Genomic DNA, 20565 nt, shown 5'->3' with positions numbered 1-20565 from the left:
TTTTTCTGCTAAAGGGACAGGACGATTGATCCGTGTTAAGGAAAGAATGAATGGGGCCATGTATCGTGAGATTTTCAGCCAAAACCTCCTTCCATCAGTGAGAGCTTTGAATGGTTGACCAAATACTTATTTTCCACCATAATTTACAAATAAATTCTTTAAAATTCCTACAATGTGATTTCCTGGATTTTTTTTCACATTCTGTCTCTCACAGTTGAAGTGTACCTATGATGAAAATTACAGACCTCTGTCATCATGTTAAGTGGGAGAACTTGCACAATCGGTGGCTGACTAAATACTTTTTTGCCCCACTGTATATATACCAATATAAAAAAGCTTGTTGTGAAAAAATTTGTGGAAATTTGACAAGAAATACTTAATAATAAAAGTTGTCATTTGACTCATTCGTGCAATATCATGGTGAAAGTTGGAATTTTACTCAAAAACAGCCGCAATTTTACAAGAAAAGCTTAAAATTCGGGCAAATTTATGAAAAGAGTCGTAATTTTACCCGGCAAAAGTCAAAATTTTATGAGAGAACTTTAAAATGTCGGCAATGTTATGATAATCATCGGAATTTTACTGGGCAAAAATGATGACAAAAGTCATGATTTTACTCAAAAGATTTAATTGTATTACAAGAACAACAAAAGAATTGGCAACATTGTGGATAAAAGTCTCAATTTTATAAGACAAATGTCACCGACTTGCATTAAAAAGTAGTGATTTTACATAAAGTCATGATTTTATCAGAAAATATTGCAACATTACAGAAATAATATGAAAAATTGTTCCCAATTTTATAAAAAAAAAGTTGACACAGTGTGAGAAAAAGACTGCTTTTAATTAATTTATTTTTGGTTTGTAATTGGTCTTTAATCTTTATTTACTTCAAGTTATTACAGTATGTCTCTAGTTTGTATAAATTATTAATCTTTATATGGCTTTATTCAGAGGTCTCAAGAAGGTAACAAATATAAGAGTATGTGTGTGTGTGTGTGTGTGTGTGTGTGTTACAGAGGAGGTGGAGGGGATCATTAAGCCCACAAGAGGAGAGACATCGGAAAGAGAAGCATCAGACTAGACCAAGAGGCCGAGAAGGAGAAAATGCCGGATTTCGCAGGGACCTGGAAGATGAAAAGCAGTGACAATTTTGAGGAGTTGCTAAAAGCCCTGGGTGAGCATCTCCTTTTCTATCTTCTGCATTGAGAAGACACCTGGACAAAACCAGTAATTGTTTTGTATGTTTGATGGACGGAGAGGTGAAGGCGAGCATAAGGAGGTCAGATTTGGAGAAAATACTGTTATGGGCTGCAGGTCTTTTCCAATAGTTTCTAGCAAAAGGGAGTCACAAAGAGGGTGAAGGGCTTCAGCGCTCATTCTAAATCTATCATGATGGACAGGAGAGCTGAAGAGGGCAAAGTGTACCCACATTCCTCTGGTTCATTGTCCAACATCTGCTGAGACGGAGCTCCTCTGCTCCTTCCTACGTCTTTTATTCTGAAGTGGAGGTTGTTTGCTCACTGGAGTGCTTTTAAACCTTCCGTGCATGAATTATGACAACGTAGTCCAGAAGTTTTTTTTATTACTCTCCAAGTGTGTTTTTTTGTTTTTTAACTTGCAGGGATTCAAGTGAAATATCCACCGTGTTGGACAACGTGCATTTAACGTTTTCACGATATTTGAATATTTTGTTACAAAAACATCGAATCTGACAATTTAAAAAACTTTTTTTTTTTTTTTTTGAAACCCTCGATCCACAATCTATAAAAAGTAAATTTAAATTATAACAACACGAATTAGCCCTCGGGGTGCAAACGCTGATTTTTAGGGACCGATGTTCCTTTGGGACAGACGACCCTATTGTATTTCTAAGGTTTTATTATCAATCAATCAATCAATCAATGTTTATTTATATAGCCCCCAAATCACAAATGTCTCAAAGGACTGCACAAATCATTACGACTACAACATCCTCGGAAGAACCCACAAAAGGGCAAGGAAAACTCACACCCAGTGGGCAGAGAGAATTCACATCCAGTGGGACGCCAGTGACAATGCTGACTATGAGAAACCTTGGAGAGGACCTCAGATGTGGGCAACCCCCCCCACCCTCTAGGGGACCGAAAGCAATGGATGTCGAGCGGGTCTAACATGATACTGTGAAAGTTCAATCCATAGTGGCTCCAACACAGCCGCGAGAGTTCAGTTCAAGCGGATCCAAGACAGCAGCGAGAGTCCCGTCCACAGGAAACCATCTCAAGCGGATCAGCAGCGTAGAGATGTCCCCAACCGATACAGGCGAGCGGTTCATCCTGGGTCCCGACGAGCGGTCCATCCTGGGTCTCGACTCTGGACAGCCAGTACTTCATCCATGGTCATCGGACCGGACCCCCTCCACAAGGGAGGGGGGGACATAGGAGAAAGAAAAGAAGCGGCAGATCAACTGGTCTAAAAAGGAGGTCTATTTAAAGGCTAGAGTATACAGATGAGTTTTAAGGTGAGACTTAAATGCTTCTACTGAGGTGGCATATTATTCTTTATTATTCCGCCGCCTCGGGCATCTGGTCAGGATGCCACCTGAACGCCTCCCTAGGGAGGTGTTCAGGGCACGTCCAACCGGTAGGAGGCCACGGGGAAGACCCAGGACACGTTGGGAAGACTATGTCTCCCGGCTGGCCTGGGAACGCCTCGGGATCCCCCGGGAAGAGCTAGACAAAGTGGCTGGGGAGAGGGAAGTCTGGGTTTCCCTGCTTAGGCTGTTGCCCCCGCGACCTGACCTCGGATAAGCGGAAGAAGATGGATGGATGGATGGATTCCGCCGCCTCTTTGAGCTGTAATTTGACGCCCTTAACATGGTTCAAAACTCACCAAATTTGACACCTGGCGAAAATTTGCGATCTAATAAAAAAAAAAAAACCTCAAAATTGCGCTCTAGCGCCCCCTAGGAAAAAACACAGACAAAACTACTTGTAACTTCCGTTAGGAATGTCGTAGGGACATGAAACCAAAGCATCTACGTAGTTCTGACTTAGACCTACATTTAATAAACTCACACCCTTCAGAAAAAATCCACAGGAAGTTGGCAAAAACCCCTTCAAAACAAAAGTTTCCTAAAAAATGTGATTTTTGCCTCTTTTAGCTGTAATTTGACCCCTTTAAAATGCTTCAAAACTTACCAAACTGGACACACACATCAGGACTGGCGAAAATTGTGATCCAATTAAAAAAAAGTCAACAACCCAAAACTCAAAATTGCGCTCTAGCGCCCCCTAGGAAAAAACACAGACAAAACTGCCTGTAACTTCCGTTAGGAATGTCGTAGGGACATGAAACCAAAACATCTATGTAGGTCTGACTTAGACCTACATTTCATAAACTCACACCCTTCAGCAAAAATCCACAGGAAGTTGGCAAAAACCCCTTCAAAACAAAAGTTTCCAAAAAAAGGTCATTTTTGCCTCTTTTAGCTGTAATTTGACCCCCTTAAAATGCTTCAAAACTCACCAAACTGGACACACACATCAGGACTGGCGTAAATTGCGATCCAATTTAAAAAAAACAACAACCCAAAGCTCAAAATTGCACTCTAGCGCCCCCTAGGAATAAAACACAGACAAAACTGCTACTAGGAAGAAAACACGGACAAAACTGCTTGTAACTTCCGGTAAGAATGTCGTAGAGACATGAAACAAAACCCTCTATGTAGGTCTCACTTAGACCTACATTTCGTTCATTTACATCCTTCAGCAAAAATCAACGGAAAGTTGGAAATTAACCCTTCAAAACTAAAGTTTTGTAAAATCCCATCACCTTTTTTCAAACATTATCTCCTCTGAGCGCGTGTGTTGTGTCGGCTTCAAACTACCACAGGAAAGAGATTGATCCCTTCTGATTAAAAGTTGATGAAAGAGTTTTTCTAACTGCTCCGGTTTTGATTTTACGAGCCTTCAAAGAACCGTTGCGCTGCTGCCGTCTCAAGATGGCCGCTTAAAAGCACGAAGCACCAGCGTGACCACACAACGCAGAGAAGGTAGGTACTGTGCGGGTAAAGATATGTTGACTGGGTGAAAGAAGGAGGCACCAGTTTGACTCCACGATACAGAGAAGGTAGGTAATGTGCGGGTAACGTTATGTTGTCTGGGTGATGGCAGAAAGCACCAGCGTGTATGGGCGAAAGAAAGAAGCACCAGTGTGACCCCAGGATGCAGGGAAGGTAGGTAACGTGCAGGTAAAGATATGTTGAATGAGTAAAGGCAGGAAACACCAGCAAAAGTCGGTCCCGTCCATCGCTGCTTGCCGCTTTAATTTAGATTACAACCGCCCTAGTAACTTTTCAACCTTCATAAAATATCGTCAAAACTTTTGGGACGATACATGGACTTGCAACTAGTTAAATGACAACTCTGTCATGGCCTGAGGAGCTTGAGAGGAGCTTCTGAGATCTGATCCCACCTCCGGGCAAGAAAAAAATTCAACCAAATGGGAACGACGAGAAACCTTGGAAGGGACCACGAGTGGGTGAAAAGTTGTGTATAATATATCTCAAAATATACTTAGAAATATAAACAAAGTTTAGTTAGTTTGTCTGTGATGAGGGGCGACTTGTCCAAATGCCTACCGCCCAAATGCAGCTGAAATATGCTCCAGCGACCCCAAAAAGGGACAAGCGATAGAAAATGGATGGATGGATAGTTAGTTTGTTATTTAATTGAAAACTGAGATAATACTAACTTATGAATTATTTAATTTGAAAAGTTAAGGCCATAATAAACAGTTAAATATGTACCTGAACATGAATATTTTCGTACAGGCAGAATTTTTGACACATAAAGTCAGATTTGGGCAAATGAAACTTTTCAATCTGGCCCGCCGGACATTCCCAAATAATTTTTTTTAGATCTTTAAGATGGAAACTGTAGCTGCCATTATGATGTGCAGTGATGTTTTCTTGAACTATACAAAATATTTCAATTGTTGGAATCTGCACTTTTGCATGGTATAAAAACCCCGTTTCCATATGAGTTGGGAAATTGTGTTGGATGTAAATATAAACGGAATACAATGATTTGCAAATCCTTTTCAACCCATATTCAGTTGAATATGCTACAAAGACGACATATTTGATGTTCAAACTGATAAACCTTTTTTTTCTGTGCAAATAATCATTAACTTTAAAATTTTATGCCAGCAACACGTGACAAAGAAGTTGGGAAATGTGGCAATAAATACTGATAAAGTTGATAAATACTCATCAAACACTTATTTGGAACATCCTACAGGTGTGAAGGCTAATTGGGAACAGGTGGGTGCCATGATTGGGTATAAAAACAGCTTCCATGAAATGCTAAGTAATTCACAAACAAGGATGGGGTGAGGGTCACCACTTTGTAAGCAAACAGTTTTAGAACAACATTTCTCTATTAGCTATTGCAAGGAATTTAAGCATTTGATCATCTACGGTCCGTAAAATCATCAAAAGGTTCAGAGAATCTGGAGAAATCACTGAACGTAAGCGATGATATTGTGGACCTTTGATCCCTCAGGCAGTACTGCATCAAAAACCGACATCAGTGTGTAAAGGATATCACTCCGGAACACTATATAAAACCACTGTCAGTAACTACAGTTGGTTGCTACATCTGTAAGTGCAAGTTAAAACTCTACTATGCAAAGCGAAAGCCATTTATCAACAACACCCAGGAACGCCGCTGGCTTCGCTGGGCCCGAGCTCATCTAAGATGGACTGATGCAAAGTGGAAAAGTGTTCTGTGGTCTGACGAGTCCATATTTCAAATTATATTTGGAAACTGTGGACGTGGTGTCCTCCGGAACCAAGAGGAAAATGACCATCCGGATTGTTATAGGTGCAAAATTCAAAAGCCAGCATCTGTGATGGTATGAGGGTGTTTTAGTGCCCAAGGCATGGGTAACTTACACATCTGTGAAAGCACCATTAATGCTGAATGGTCCATACAGGTTTTGGAGCAACATTTGTTGTCATCCAAGCAACGTTATCACGGACGCCCCTGCTTATTTCAGCAAGACAATGCCGAGCCATGTGTTACAACAGCGTGGCTTCGTAGTAAAAGAGTGCGGGTACTTTCCTGGCCCGCCTGCAGTCCAGACCTGTCTCCTTGGAATAAATGATAAAAAATATCGATATTTTAATTTGACAATCGATATTAGAGCATAAAGATCTGAATCGGCGGTATCTGTGTTTCAGTATCGATTTGCACTTCCCTTGTGATCAGCATTGTCAAAGCGCTGACAAGAACCGCGTGTGCGTTCCCAGGTGTGAACGCCATGCTGAGGAAGGTGGCCGTGGCGGCCGCCTCCAAGCCCCACGTGGAGATCAGACAGAACGGCGAGCAGTTCTACATCAAGACCTCCACCACCGTCCGCACCACAGAGATCAACTTCCACGTTGGCGAGGAATTTCATGAGGAGACGGTGGATGGACGAAAGTGTAAGGTAAGCTTGAATCATCGCTAATCGTAAATCTACATTTAGAGTTGAAAACCTGAACATACCAGCATGCAGGAAAATAGCTGTAGTCAATCATAACATTTGTTCTCCACTGTACTGACACTTGGAACACGACCCAAACTCAGCTGCATGCCGTTAGTTGAATGATGGACACAAACTGAGCAACAGACATGTTGTATTTCTCGACAGAGTCTGGCCACTTGGGAGACAGAAAACAAAATGTTCTGCAAACAAACTCTACTGAGCGGCAGTGGGCCCAAAACATTTTGGACCAGAGAACTCCGAAGAGATGAACTTATATTGGTAGTAACATTTCTTTTTTTTAAATATTATTTACAAATACGATTTACAAACTCATTTGGTTCTTGAACGGGGTTCCTTAATCGAAAAGTTTGTATATGGAAGCAAATTTCTCCATAAGAAACAATGTAAATATGAATAATGGGTTCCAGCCTCAACATAAGTCTATATTTTAGAGAAGGTTTGTACACATTGAACACAATATAAAATAGTGTTGTCCCGGTATCAATATTATAAAATCATTTCAATACTTTTCTAAATAAAGGGGACCGCAAAAATGGCATTATTTTAACAAAAAATCTTAGGGTACATTAAACATATGTTTCTTATTGCAAGTTTGTCCTTAAATAAAATAGTGAACATACAAGACAACTTGTCTTTTAGTAGTAAGTAAACAAACAAAGGCTTCTAATTAGTCTGCTGACATATACAGTAAGATTGTGTAATCTTCCATTCTATTATTTTGTCAAAAATATTAAGGACAAGTGGTAGAAAATTAATTATTAACCTACTATTTCATTTACTGTTAAAATCTACTTACTTTCTCTTTTAAAATGTTCTATCTACACTTGTCTTAAAATGTAATAATCACTTATTCTTCTGTTGTTTGGATGCTTTACATTAGTTTTGGATGATACCACAAATTTAGGTATCAATCCGATACCAAGGATCATACATTGGTCATATTCAAAGTCCTCATGTGTCCAGGGACGTATTTACTCAGTTTTTAAAAAATGTAAGATGTTCTGATGCAAAAAAATATTGACGTAATCATAGTAGTATCGCTCCTGTACTTGGTATAATTACAGTGGATGTTAGGTGTAGATCCCCCAAAGGCGTTTGTTTACATTGTGACACCGGTGAGCTACGGTGTGTCGTGAAGCATGTTTAGCTATTTCTCATCCTGCAGGGATGATACTTGTAAGAAACTTACTTTATTTGTCGCCATGGAGGCGAAAATTAGGATGGGGGACCGGTACTTTTCTGAGACGGTATAGTACCGAATATGATTCATTAGTATCGTGGTACTATATTAATACCGGTAAACCGTACAACCATAGTATAAAGTGCTATACAGTCCTGTATATCACACAAATACAACTTCCTCTTTAACTGTCAAACCATGGACTTTGGGGTTCGGATTGTTCTTCCGATGCAAAGGAAAGTTGGCGCGAGCGAGACGTGAATGTAAGTACATATTTATTTTTAAACACTATAACTAGCAAAAGGCGCGCACAGTGGCGGAGAACAAACTTGACTACTGAAAACAAAAACTAGCACAAAGGCATAACTATGGACAAAAGAACAAAAGACACTGACTGTGGCATTAAACTAACCAAAACCTTACGTGGCATGGACAGAATGATCAAACAGCATGGCATGGCATGAAGGGAGTTGAGGTATAAAGTCGCCAAGCTGACTTCCTGGCAACTTCCGGTTTAAATAATAGTCATGATAATTGCAAACAGGTGTCAGACATGAGGACAGGGGCGTGACATGAGGACAAGGTGAAAACTAATGTGTTGCTATGGTAATAAAACAAACAAGTGCAGGAACAGGAACTGATTGTCCCAAAAAATAAAACCAAACATGACAAAAGTGAAGTGAAGTATATTTATATAGCGCTTTTTCTCAAGTGACTCAAAGCGCTTTACATAGTGAAACCCAATATCGAAGTTACATTTAAACCAGTGTGGGTGGCACTGGGAGCAGGTGGGTAAAGTGTCTTGCCCAAGGACACAACGGCAGTAACTAGGATGGCACAAGCGGGAATCGAACCTGCAACCCTCAAGTTGCTGGCACAGCCACTCTACCAACCGAGCTATGCCGACGTTGAGCAAAACATGATCCCTTAGACGTGACATTAACACGCCAAAACTAGAACAAGCTGCTGTCCTCTGTATGCGCTGCTCTGCCATTATGCGCACACACACACACACAGGTCCGATTGGTGCCCACACAAACGATCAGAAATCACAAAAATCTCTAACTTTATCAACCGTGTTGCTACGATAAAAAAACATTTGCAAAAGTTAAATCTCCTTCCACTCACATCGGCAAAGAAGGAGCTGACGAGAAAGGAGCAGTCAGATCGAGGGAGGTATGGAGGCTTACTTTGTGTGTGTGGTTTCCTATACAAAACAAATACAATCATTGTATATCAACTATCCATCCATTTTCTACCGCTTATTCCCTTTGGGGTCGCTGGTGCCTATCTCAGCTACAATCGGGCGGAAGGCGGGGTACACCCTGGACAAGTCGCAACCTCAACTAAAGTGACTTTTAAAAAGCCAGAAGTCACCGCAAACTCGCGAGGCCACAACAACATTTGTGTTATCCATGCAATCGCTCTTTTTGCAAGTGATTAATAACAGTCGCCATTTTGTACAAAAGGAATAATCCACTTCATGTACAAAACCCTAAACCTGTGACGTTGGCACATTGAGTAAATGGTAAATAAGAACAGAACACAATGATTTGCAAATCCTTTTCAACCAATTATTATATTGAATAGACTGAAAGGACAAGATAGTTAATGTTCAAATTGAGAAACATATTTTTTTTTCAAATAATCATTAACTTAGAATATAGAATATAATACCACTGTGTTACATGGCCTTTCCTTTTAACAACACTCAGTAAACGTTTGGGAACTGAGGAGACCAATTTTTGAAGCTTTTCAGGTGGAATTCTTTCCCATTCTTGCTTGATGTACAGCTTAAGTTGTTCAACAGTCTGGGGTCTCAGTTGTGGTATTTTAGGCTTCATATTGTGCCACACATTTTCAATGGGAAACAGGTCTGGACTACAGGCAGACCAGTCTAGTACCCGCACTCTTTTACTACCAAGCCACGCTGTTGTAACACGTGGCTTGGCATTGCCTTGGTGAAATAAGCAGGGGCGTCCATGAAAAAGACCTTGCTTGGATGGCAACCTATGGTTCTCCAAAACCTGTATGTACCTTTCAGCATTAATAGTGCATTCACAGATGTGTAAGTTACCCATGCCGTGGGCACTAATACACCCCCATACCATCACAGATGCTGGGCTTTTGAACTTTGCGCCTATAACAGTCTGGATGTTTCTTTTCCTCTTTTGTCCTGAGGACACGACGACAGCCACAGTTTCCAAAAGCAATTTGAAATGTGGACTCGTCAGCCCACAGAACACTTTTCATCAGTCCATATTAGATGAGCTCGGGCCCAGCGAAGCCAGCTGCGTTTGTGGGTGTTGTTGATAAATGGCTTTCGCTTTGCATAGTAGAGTTTTAACTTGCACTTACAGATGTAGCGACCAACTGTAGTTACTGACAGTGGCTTTCTGAAATGCTCTTGAGCCCATGTGGTGATATCCTTTACACACTGATGTCGGTTTTTGATGAGGTACCGCCAGAGGGATTGAAGGTCACGGGCATTCAATGTTGGTTTTTGGCTTTCTCCAGATTCTCTGAACCTTATGATGATATTACGGACCGTAGATGGCGAAATCTCTAAATTCCTTGCAATAGCTGGTTGAGAAATGTTGTTCTTAAACTGTTGGACAATGTGTTCACAAAGTGGTGACCTTCGCCCCATCCTTGTTTGTGAATGACTGAGAATTTAATGTAAACTGCTTTTATACCCAATTCCTGGCACCCACCTGTTCCCAATTAGCCTGTTCACCTGTGGGATGGTACACATAATTGTTTGATGAGCTTAACGTTTTCATTTTTTTTTGCCACTTTGTTGAAACATGTTGCAGGCATCAAATTCCAAATGAACTAATATTTGCAAAAAACAACAACGTTTACCAGTTCTAACGTTAAGTATCTTGTCTTTGCAGTCTATTCAATTGAATACGAGTTTAAAAGGGTCTGCAAATCATTGTATTCTGTTTTTATAATTTACACACCGTGCCAACTTCACTGGTTTTGGGGTTTATAAAAGGACAGTAACTAATCCACTAAATCAGAGGAATCACAGACACACAGCAGCATTGAAGCAATTTGTCCATAAGTTTGTAGTAGTTGAAGATAAATAAATGATAAATGGGTTGTACTTGTATAGCGCTTTTCTACCTTCAAGGTACTCAAAGCGCTTTGACACTACTTCCACATTTACCCATTCACACACACATTCACACACTGATGGAGGGAGCTGCCATGCAAGGCGCCAACCAGCACACATCAGGAGCAAGGGTGAAGTGTCTTGCTCAGGACACAACGGACGTGACGAGGTTGGTACTAGGTGGGAATTGAACCAGGGACCCTCGGGTTACGCACGGCCACTCTCCCCACTGCGCCACGCCGTCCCTAAGTTAAGATGTTCACGTTCTTCCGATGTAGACGTCAGGGCCAACCGGACTCCACAGAACAGATGGTCTTACAAAGTCCAAAGGGACGTAAAGACGAGCTCAGCTGGACAGACTGTGACTAACCACCGTAGCAATACAATCACGTGAAGGATTTCAGCAACACAAAATATGTTTTTTTTTTTTCCAGATGAGGGCGTGTGTCTCTCCGCATTGACTGTAAAATGATAAGACACATGGGGATGGGGTTATTGGAAAAATATTTTTTTTTTACAAGATAATACTGTACCTCTGCAAATAATCGCCCTAAACTAAAATGTTTTTGTCCTTAACACAGATACTTATTTTTATTTAGCATCGTCCATAAAGTCGTTTGAACAAATCATATTTCTCATCAAATGCTATGATTATAAGAGCTTTATTTTATCAAAGTTGACTTATATAGCTCTAAATCACGAGTGTCTCAAAGGGCTGCACAAGCCACAACGACATCCTCGGCTCAGATCCCTTATTGGGCGACTGTGACAGCTGCGGATCCACAAACTGTATAATATACGTGAGTATTTGGTGATGTTTATAGGAAGAGAAAATGATCCCAAAGAATTTGGAGAAGAGGGTAAAAATGGGGGAAATCCTGACTAGGACATAAACGTTTTAATATAAATCTAAATGTAATTTACCAAAATATGTGATTTCAACAAGCAAATAAGTAAGCATGATTTAATTTTCCCTTACAAATTGTGTATAAAAAGACAATAAGTAGTAGGTTAAGTCAGGGGTCCTTAACCTTTTTGACATCCACGACATCCACTAGATAGGGGCGGGCTTCACGGTGGCAGAGGGGTTAGTGCGTCTGCCTCACAATACGAAGTTCCTGCAGTCCTGGGTTCAAATCCAGGCTCGGGATCTTTCTGTGTGGAGTTTGCATGTTCTCCCCGTGAATGCGTGGGTTCCCTCCGGGTACTCCGGCTTCCTCCCACTTCCAAAGACATGCACCTGGGGATAGGTTGATTGGCAACACTAAATTGGCCCTAGTGTGTGAATGTTGTCCGTCTATTTGTGTTGGCCCTGCGATGAGGTGGCGACTTGTCCAGGGTGTACCCTGCCTTCCGCCCGATTGTAGCTGAGATAGGCGCCAGCGCCCCCCGTGACCCCAAAAGGGAATAAGCGGTAGAAAATGGATGGATGGATAGATACCTTGTACTTTTTTTTAATGTAATTTCCTGAAATACATGAATAAATGAGAGGGCGACTTGTCCAGGGTGTACCCCGCCTTCCGTGTGAATGTGAGTGTGAAAGTTGTCTGTCTATCTGTGTTGGCCCTGCGATTAGTTGGGGACTTGTCCAGGGTGTACGCCGCCTTCCGCCCGATTGTAGCTGAGATAGGCACCAGCGCCCCCCGCGACCCCAAAAGGGAATAAGCGGTAGAAATGGATGGATGGATAGATACCTTGTACTTTTTTTTAATGTAATTTCCTGAAATACATGAATAAATGAGAGGGCGACTTGTCCAGGGTGTACCCCGCCTTCCGCCCGATTGTAGCTGAGATAGGCGCCAGCGCCCCCCGCGACCCCGAAAGGGAATAAGCGGTAGAAAATGGATGGATAGATAGGGGCCTGGGCCCCACTCAAATATTTTGACTGAATTAACGTATTTTCCGGACCATAGGGCGCACCGGATTATGAGGCGCACTGCCGATGAGCGGGTCTATTTTCGCCCTGGATTATAGAGGCCTACTGAAACCCACTACTACCGACCACGCAGTCTGATAGTTTATATATCAATGATGAAATATTAACATTGCAACACATGCCAATACGGCCGGTTTAGTTTACTAAATTGCAATTTTAAATTTCCCGCGAAGTATCCTGCTGAAAACGCCGCGGAATGATGACGCCTGCGCGTGATGTCACCGGTTGTAGCGGACGTGTTCTTCCAGCACCGCTCACGGCTAAAAGTTGTCTCTTTTCATCGCATAATTACACAGTATTCTGGACATCTGTGTTGCTGAATCTTTTGCAATTTGTTCAATTAATAATGGAGAAGTCAAAGAAGAAAGATGTATTGTAGCTGCCTTTAGCAACACAAACACAGCCGGTGTTTCCTTGTTTACATTCTCGAAGGTGAAACTTTACTATGGAACAGAGCGGTCAAGCGAACATGGTTCTCTACCACATGTCAACCGGCAGGTTTCGGTGAAAAAAATTGTGGTAATAAGTCGGCTCTTACCGTAGACATGAGCAGAGCTTGCGTCCTTCAGCTGCGGACACTCTAACCTCCTCCACACCTGTGGCGACACCCCTCCGACTTTCAGGTACCATATAATCTCACTAAAACACTAGTAACACAATAAGCAGATGAGGGATTTTCCAGCATTATCCTAGTAAATGTGTCTAATAACATCTGAATCGCTCCCACTGCCATCGCCTTTTTTTTTTTTCTCGTCCGTCACTCTCACTATCCTCATCCACGAATCTTTCATCCTCGCTCAAATTAATGGGGAAATCGTCGCTTTCTCGGTGCGAATCGTTCTCGCTGGTGGTGGCTATGATTATAAACAATGTGAGGATGTGAAGAGCCCTACAACCCGTGACGTCACGCGCACATCGTCTGCTACTTCCGGTACAGGCAAGGCTTTTTTATTAGTGACCAAAAATTGTGAACTTTATCGTGGATGTTCTCTACTAAATCCTTTCAGCCAAAATATGGCAATATCGCGAAATGATCAAGTATGACACATAGAATGGACCTGCTATCCCCGTTTAAATAAGAAAATCAAATTTCAGTAGGCCTTTAAAACCAATCGACTTTTCATTTGCATCCTAAGAATGTAAATGTTACGTAAAGGACGTTCTGGCCTGAAGAGGAGCAGCTTTGGCTGCAGACATGCTGGACCACAGCCCGCAGTGTGATTGATAGCGGGCGTAATTTAATGACCACTTTGAGTCGGCGCTTAAAATGATTAGTGGGAGGGGGAGTTAATTCTTGGTTTAGGTATGACACAGTTTGATCGCAGCTCTGTGAGGACTAGGCTCTAAAGGGGAACATTAACACCAGACCTATGTAATCGTCAATATATACCTTGATGTTGCAGAAAAAAGACCATGTTTTTTTAATCGATTTCCGAACTCTAAAAGGGTGAATTTGGCGATTGAAACGCCTTTCAATTGTTCGCTGTCGGAGCATTGACCTTTCACCCGTGACGTCACAACGGGAAGCAATCCGCCATTTTCTCAAACACATTACACACACCAAGTCAAATCAGTTCTGTTATTTTCCGTTTTTTCGACTGTTTTCCGTACCTTGGAGACATCATGCCTCGTCGGTGTGTTGTCGGAGGGTGTAACAATACGTACAGAGAAGGTTTCAAGTTGACTTACGTGGAGTGTGCTAATCAAATATCAATGGTCACGGCATGCTAATCGATGCTAACATGCTATTTAGGCTAGCTGTATGTACATATTGCATAATTTTGCCTCATTTGTAGCTAGCTATATTTGCATCCAACCTTTCCCTCCACCCACATTTAATGCCAAACAAACACATACCAATCGACGGATTCAAGTACACCAGTGGTCAAAAGATGCGAAAGTCCCTCGTTTGTTCTGCACATTTTACCGACGACAGATGGCACAGAGATGTGTGGATATCCTGCGACACTCAAAGCAGATGCATTTCCAACGATAAAGTCAACGAAATCACAAAGGTGAGTTTTGTTGATGTTATTGATTTATGTGCTAATCCAGTGGTTCTTAACCTTGTTGGAGGTACCGAACCCCACCAGTTTCATATGCGCATTCCCCGAACCCTTTTTTAGTGAAAAATAAAATGTTTTTTTTCAAATTTAAGAAAAAAGTCATGTTTTTTTACTGGTGCACAAAATGAACCATGCATAAACATCACCTTGTTCAAAGAACAAAACCAACACAGTGCTAGAACTCACAACAAATTACACATCTTACACACATTACCATGACTTTATTAATATGGACCCTGACTTAAACAAGTTGAAAAACGTATTTGGGTGTTACAATTTAGTGGTCAATTGTACGGAATATGTACTGTACTGTTTCATATAATGTATTCTCTTCCTTTGCAATCTGCTAGTAAAGGTTTCAATCAATCAATCACAAAACCTGCAAATCAGATGGAAAATTATAGGGAACATTGTTTGGGGGTATCCATAATACGCTCATAGGGAGAAGTTTTTATTTACACGATAAGTTGGATATGTCTTTATCTCCGTGGTGGAGACTCTGCCGAACCCCTGAGACCGACTCACCGAACCCCTGAGGTTGGATCGAACCCAGGTTAAGAACCACTGTGCTAATCAGACATATTTGGTCACGGCATGACTGCCAGCTAATCGATGCAAACATGCTATTTAGGCTAGCATCTATATTTGCATCCAGCCTTTCCCTCCACCCACATTTAATGCCAAACAAACACTTACCAATCGACGGATTTAAGTTGCTCCAGTGGTCAAAAGATGCAATCGTTGGTTAGAAGGCAATCGCCGAATTCGTCCTCGTTGCCTTTGTCTGTCGTGATATGGCTCAATAGCTTCAGTTTTTCCTTCAATTTTGTTTTCGCTATCTGCCTCCACACTCCAACCATGCGTAATCTGTTGAATCGCTTAAGCCGCTGAAATCCGAGTCTGAATCCGAGCTAATGTCGCTATATCTTTCTGTTCTATCTGCCATGTTTGTTTGTATTGGCGTCACTGTGTGACGTCACAGGAAAATGGGGGGTGGTTATACAGATAGCGAAAATCCGGCCTTTTTCCAGGATATTCCATGATTGGTAAAATTTTGAAAAAAACTTCGAAAAATAAAAAAAGCCACTGGGAACTGATTTTTAGTGGTTTTAACCCTTCTGAAATTGTGATAATGTTCCCCTTTAAAGTGGAGAAAAGAGTCAGGTGAAAATGTCTGCCGGTAATAATCTGACCTTGTCCTACGGCCTCACTGACTGAGAAATGCAAATGAAGCCTAGCTTCACCTCCACTTAATGCCTCCCCGGGCGACTGGCCGTGCGCCAGATGGACTCGTCTGGACTCCATTTGTCAGCGTGCTCTGCACCGCTGCCTGAAGTAATGATGATGTGTGCCGCTGCAGTCGGCCATAAGTCTTAGCCAGGCAAACACACGCTGGTTGTGCTCGTTTCCGGCCATCTATCTACTGTACAACCCATTAAATAAATCCCGCTGATGTTGACAAACTCCTCAGTAGGTTGTAAAATCCTGTATCATCGCCTATCCTCCTTATGTCTCGGACTAGAACTACAAATAAATGCGCAAGCATCGATTAGTTTCTGTTATGTCGACGTGGGTCTGCCAAGACGAGGGATGTCGACCTAAATAGGTTCCAATGTGTCCATCTGTTTGTCTTCACTAAAATCCGTTGAAATCAACCACGCTTATGTTGACAAACTTCTCTTTAGGTTGAAAAAAACAACAACACCATTTTGATTTGATGCTGCCAAATATGAGGAGTTTTTTTCTTTTACGGTTTACTATTTGGTTCATTGACCACAATTGCCTATTTCATATTCCTTTTTTGCATTATTCAACCCCCACACAATTTTGGTGTTTTAGCAAGTAGGACATTTATTCCGTATTTTGTTTAGTCATATCAAATAAAGATGCATTAAATAGACAAATGCAACTTGAATTACAGCATTATATTTTGTAACATACCAAACAGTGTCATTTCTCTTAATATCTCATTGACAAAATTATTCAACCCCTTGAAGATCATAACTCTTAAGAACAGAATTGGAATAAGGTATTTTCAATCGGGTGTTGAAAACACCTGTAGATGTGATTAGAACCATAACGAGCAACAATTAAACTGATTGAAAAAGACTGTGACGCTCAGCTTCTTGTAGATGGTCAATGGTGTATTTGCAACATAGTGAAGTCCAGGGAGTGGTCAAAGAAGTCAAGACAGGAGGTAATTTCTCTTCATAAGAAAGGAAATGGATATAAGAAAATAGCAAAGACATTACACACTCCAAGAGACACAGTTGGGAGCATAATTCGCAAGTTTAAAGCTAAAGGCACAGTGGAAACACTATCTGGGCGTGGTAGAAAGAGGATGCTGTGTGCAACTGCTGTCCGGTATTTGAAGCGTACAGTGGTGGAAAAACCCCCGGGTAACAGCTGAGGAACTACAACAGGACATTGCAGAGGGGGGAACACAGGTTTCGTCCCAGACAATAAGGCGCGCACTACGAGATGAAGGCCTCCATGCCAGAACTCCCAGGCGCACCCCACTTCTGACTACCAGGCACAAGGAAAATAAACTCCAGTATGCCAAAAATCATCTGGACAAACCCCAAACGTTTTGGAAAACTGTTCTATGGAGTGATGAGACAAAAGTAGAACTCTTTGGGCCTATGAATCAAGGTTATGTCTGAAGGAGAAAAAATGAAGCTTACAAAGAAAAGAACACCTTGCCTACTGTTAAGCATGGTGGGGGGGTCAATCATGCTCTGGGGCTGTTTCTCTGCCTCAGGTTCCGGGAATCTCCAGCGCGTTCAAGGCATTATGAATTCTATTTCCTAGCAGGATATATTAGCTGCAAATGTCATGAAGTCAGTGACGAAGCTGAGGCTTGGGAGACGTTGGACCTTCCAACAGGACAACGATCCCAAGCATACCTCCAAATCAACATCAGAGTGGTTGCAGAAGAAGGGCTGGAAGACTCTGGAGTGGCCTTCACAGTCGCCAGACCTAAATCCTATAGAAAAGCTGTGGTGGGACTTGAAGAAGGCAGTTGCAGCACGCAAGCCCAAGAATATGAATGAACTGGAGGCCTTTGCCCAAGAGGAATGGGCTAAAATACCTGTAGATGGTTGCAAGAAGCTTATGTATCACCTTTGAAGGATGTCATTACTGCCAAAGGGTGTTCTACTAAGTACTAAAGATGCATGTAACTAGGGGGTTGAATCATTTTCTCAATGAGATATTAAGAAAAATGTCATTTTTTGGTATTTTGTAAAATACAGTTTTACAATTTAAGTTGCATTTGTCTTTTTGACACATCTTATATGACTATAAACAAAATACGGAATAAATGTCCAACTTGCTAAAACACCAAAATTGTGTGGGGGTTGAATAATTTTGATCTCAACTGTATTTATCAGGAAATGAGCGATTATGTTGGCTAATTTTACATGCAGGACTAATGTAGTTGCTTTTTAGTCCAGTAGATGGCAGATGACCGTTATGAAAAACCACAGTATTAGCAGTGTCACTACAGCTAGTGATCAGTTTTATTTATTTTAATTTTTTTCAAACAAAAACATTTTAGGGATGCTGAACATGATCGATTCATATCTATATATCAAAGGCGAATTTCTATTTATTTTTTGCAAATATTTTTTGGAAATCAATTTTTGTATCATAAACAATAAACTACTATTATTGATATATTATCAATGATTATGTGTTTTTCCTTTTTTTTAGTAATGTATTTGTATGTCTTCTTAATTGCTCTGCAAATAAACACCTTAAAGGCCGACTGAAATGAGATTTTCTTATTTAAACGGGGATAGCAGGTCCATTCTATGTGTCATACTTGATCATTTGGCGATATTGCCATATTTTTGCTGAAAGGATTTAGTAGAGAACATCGACGATAAAGTTCACAACTTTTGGTCGCTAATAAAAAAGCATTGCCTGTACCGGAAGTAGCAGACGATGACGTCACCAGTGTGAGGGCTCCTCACATCCTCACATTGTTTATAATGTGAGCCATCAGCAGTAAGAGCAATTCGGACCGAGAAAGCGTCAATTTCCCCATTAATTTGAGCAAGGACGAAAGATTCGTGAATTTGGATATTGATAGTAAAGGACTAGAAAAAAAAAAAGAAATAAAAAAAAAGCGACGGCTCAGGCGGCGGCAGCAGTGTGATTGTTTCAGATGTAATTAGACACATTTACTAGGATAATTCTGTAAAATCCCTATCTGCTTATTGTTTTAATAGTGTTTTAGTGAGATTATAAAGTCATACCTAAATATCCTATTTAAAAACAACAGGAACTATATATATTGTCACTTTAGTAGGTAGACATATTCACGTTGCACTTTACTGTTGCGTTTTCTTTTCTTTTTGTCTACGCATGGGAGAGTGCGAAACAAAATTTCGATTCCTTTGTATGTCTTTACATGTAAAGAAATTGACAAATAAAGCTGACTTGACTTGACTTAACTTGAAAGTCAGATAGCTGTGGTGAACGCCAATATCTCTGAAAGAAGCCGAGTAGCCAAGATCACAGCTGCCTTTTTGAGCTGCAAGAGGTCGCATATTCCACTGAAGTCTCCGTTAAGAGCCGAATTAATATCACAATTTTCCCAACCAAAAACTTGCTGGTCGATGTAGAGAAACATGTTCGCTTGACCGCTCTGTGTTAAAGCTTCACAACAAACAAAGAAACACCGGCTGTGTTTCAGTTGGTAAAGGCAGCTGCAATCCACGGCTTTTCACCAACAGCATTCTTCTTTGACGTCTCCATTATTAATCGAACAAATTGCAAAAGATTCAGCAACGCAGATCTCCAAAATACTGTGTAATTATGCGATGAAAAGAGACGACTTTTAGCAGTGTGTGATGCTGGGCTGAAATGTTCGCTCCAACCAATATCGTCACAAGCACGCATCAACATAAGCGTCATCATTCCGCGACAATTTCAACAGGATACCTCGCGGGAAATTTAAAATTGCAATTTAGAAAAACTAAAAAGGCTGTATTGGCATGTGTTGCAATGTTAATATTTCATCATTGATATATAAACTATCAGACTGCGTGGTCGGTAGTAGTCGGTTTCAGTAGGCCTTTAAATGTATTATTTATTTATGAATTTTTTTTGGCACCAATTTTGTGAAACGGTCTATGCAATAATGCTGATATTTTCATTTTATATTTTTTTAGACCTTTGGAGCCGACGACGTGGTGTGCACAAGGATCTATGTTCGTGCTTAAGAGACATTTTCAGCAACTCATTCACAAAATGAGTCAACATTTCAGCACCTCATAACCACCAAGTCTTGTATTGTTTTTTTATCGCCATAAAACACTTGTGTCTTCTCTTCTATCTTTCGTTATTTAATTTTTTTCCAATTTGAAAGTGGTGAGAATAGGGAAACAAGAATATGTATTTGTTTCTATGAAGGACAGTTTAATAGAAAACAGCAGACTAACGCACATGTACATCATAGTAGTCAACAAGTAGAGAATTCCAACATACTTCCACACTTAAATTGCTTGAATAAAAAAATTTAACAAATTGCAAGATTGTCTGTAGCTGGTTTTCCGGTAACGATGACTTTTTAAAAGTACCTGTCTGGAAACTGTGTAGACCCACCTTGCTCACCTTTCCATCCACTGGTGATGTGCCTGAAGTCAATTCCTAACATCTACATGTGGCACATGGAAGTTGGACTCATATTATTAAAAACAATCTTATTCTACAAAAGTCT

General features: G+C 40.9%; 1 protein-coding gene across 2 annotated transcripts; it reads left to right on the top strand.

The window, feature by feature from the left end:
• Window positions 1-1029: 1029 nt before the first annotated feature.
• LOC133542978 (cellular retinoic acid-binding protein 1) lies at window positions 1030-20378 on the top strand. Of its 2 annotated transcripts, XM_061887295.1 has the most exons (4): window positions 1030-1177; window positions 6296-6474; window positions 6679-6792; window positions 20018-20378. In XM_061887295.1, the coding sequence occupies exons 1-4, from the start codon at window positions 1108-1110 to the stop codon at window positions 20066-20068; spliced, it is 414 nt and encodes a 137-aa protein (XP_061743279.1). In that variant the 5' UTR covers window positions 1030-1107; the 3' UTR covers window positions 20069-20378. The 2 variants fall into 2 exon arrangements, with proteins under 2 accessions (XP_061743279.1, XP_061743280.1); XM_061887296.1 differs by lacking the exon at window positions 6679-6792.
• Window positions 20379-20565: the final 187 nt, after the last annotated feature.

This window comes from Nerophis ophidion, linkage group LG25 (genome assembly GCF_033978795.1).
Source record: "Nerophis ophidion isolate RoL-2023_Sa linkage group LG25, RoL_Noph_v1.0, whole genome shotgun sequence".
NCBI lineage: Eukaryota > Metazoa > Chordata > Actinopteri > Syngnathiformes > Syngnathidae > Nerophis > Nerophis ophidion.
Note: the sequence above shows the minus strand (reverse complement) of the source record. Positions and strands in the feature narration are given on the sequence as shown.

Excerpts from the sequence above, each read along its gene's own strand:
- LOC133542978 (XM_061887295.1), top strand. The coding sequence starts at position 1,108 with ATGCCGGATTTCGCAGGGACCTGGAAGATGAAAAGCAGTGACAATTTT. Across the intron at positions 1,178-6,295 it reads GGAGTTGCTAAAAGCCCTGG|GTGTGAACGCCATGCTGAGG; the intron begins GTGAGCATCTCC and ends GTGCGTTCCCAG. Across the intron at positions 6,475-6,678 it reads TGGATGGACGAAAGTGTAAG|AGTCTGGCCACTTGGGAGAC; the intron begins GTAAGCTTGAAT and ends ATTTCTCGACAG.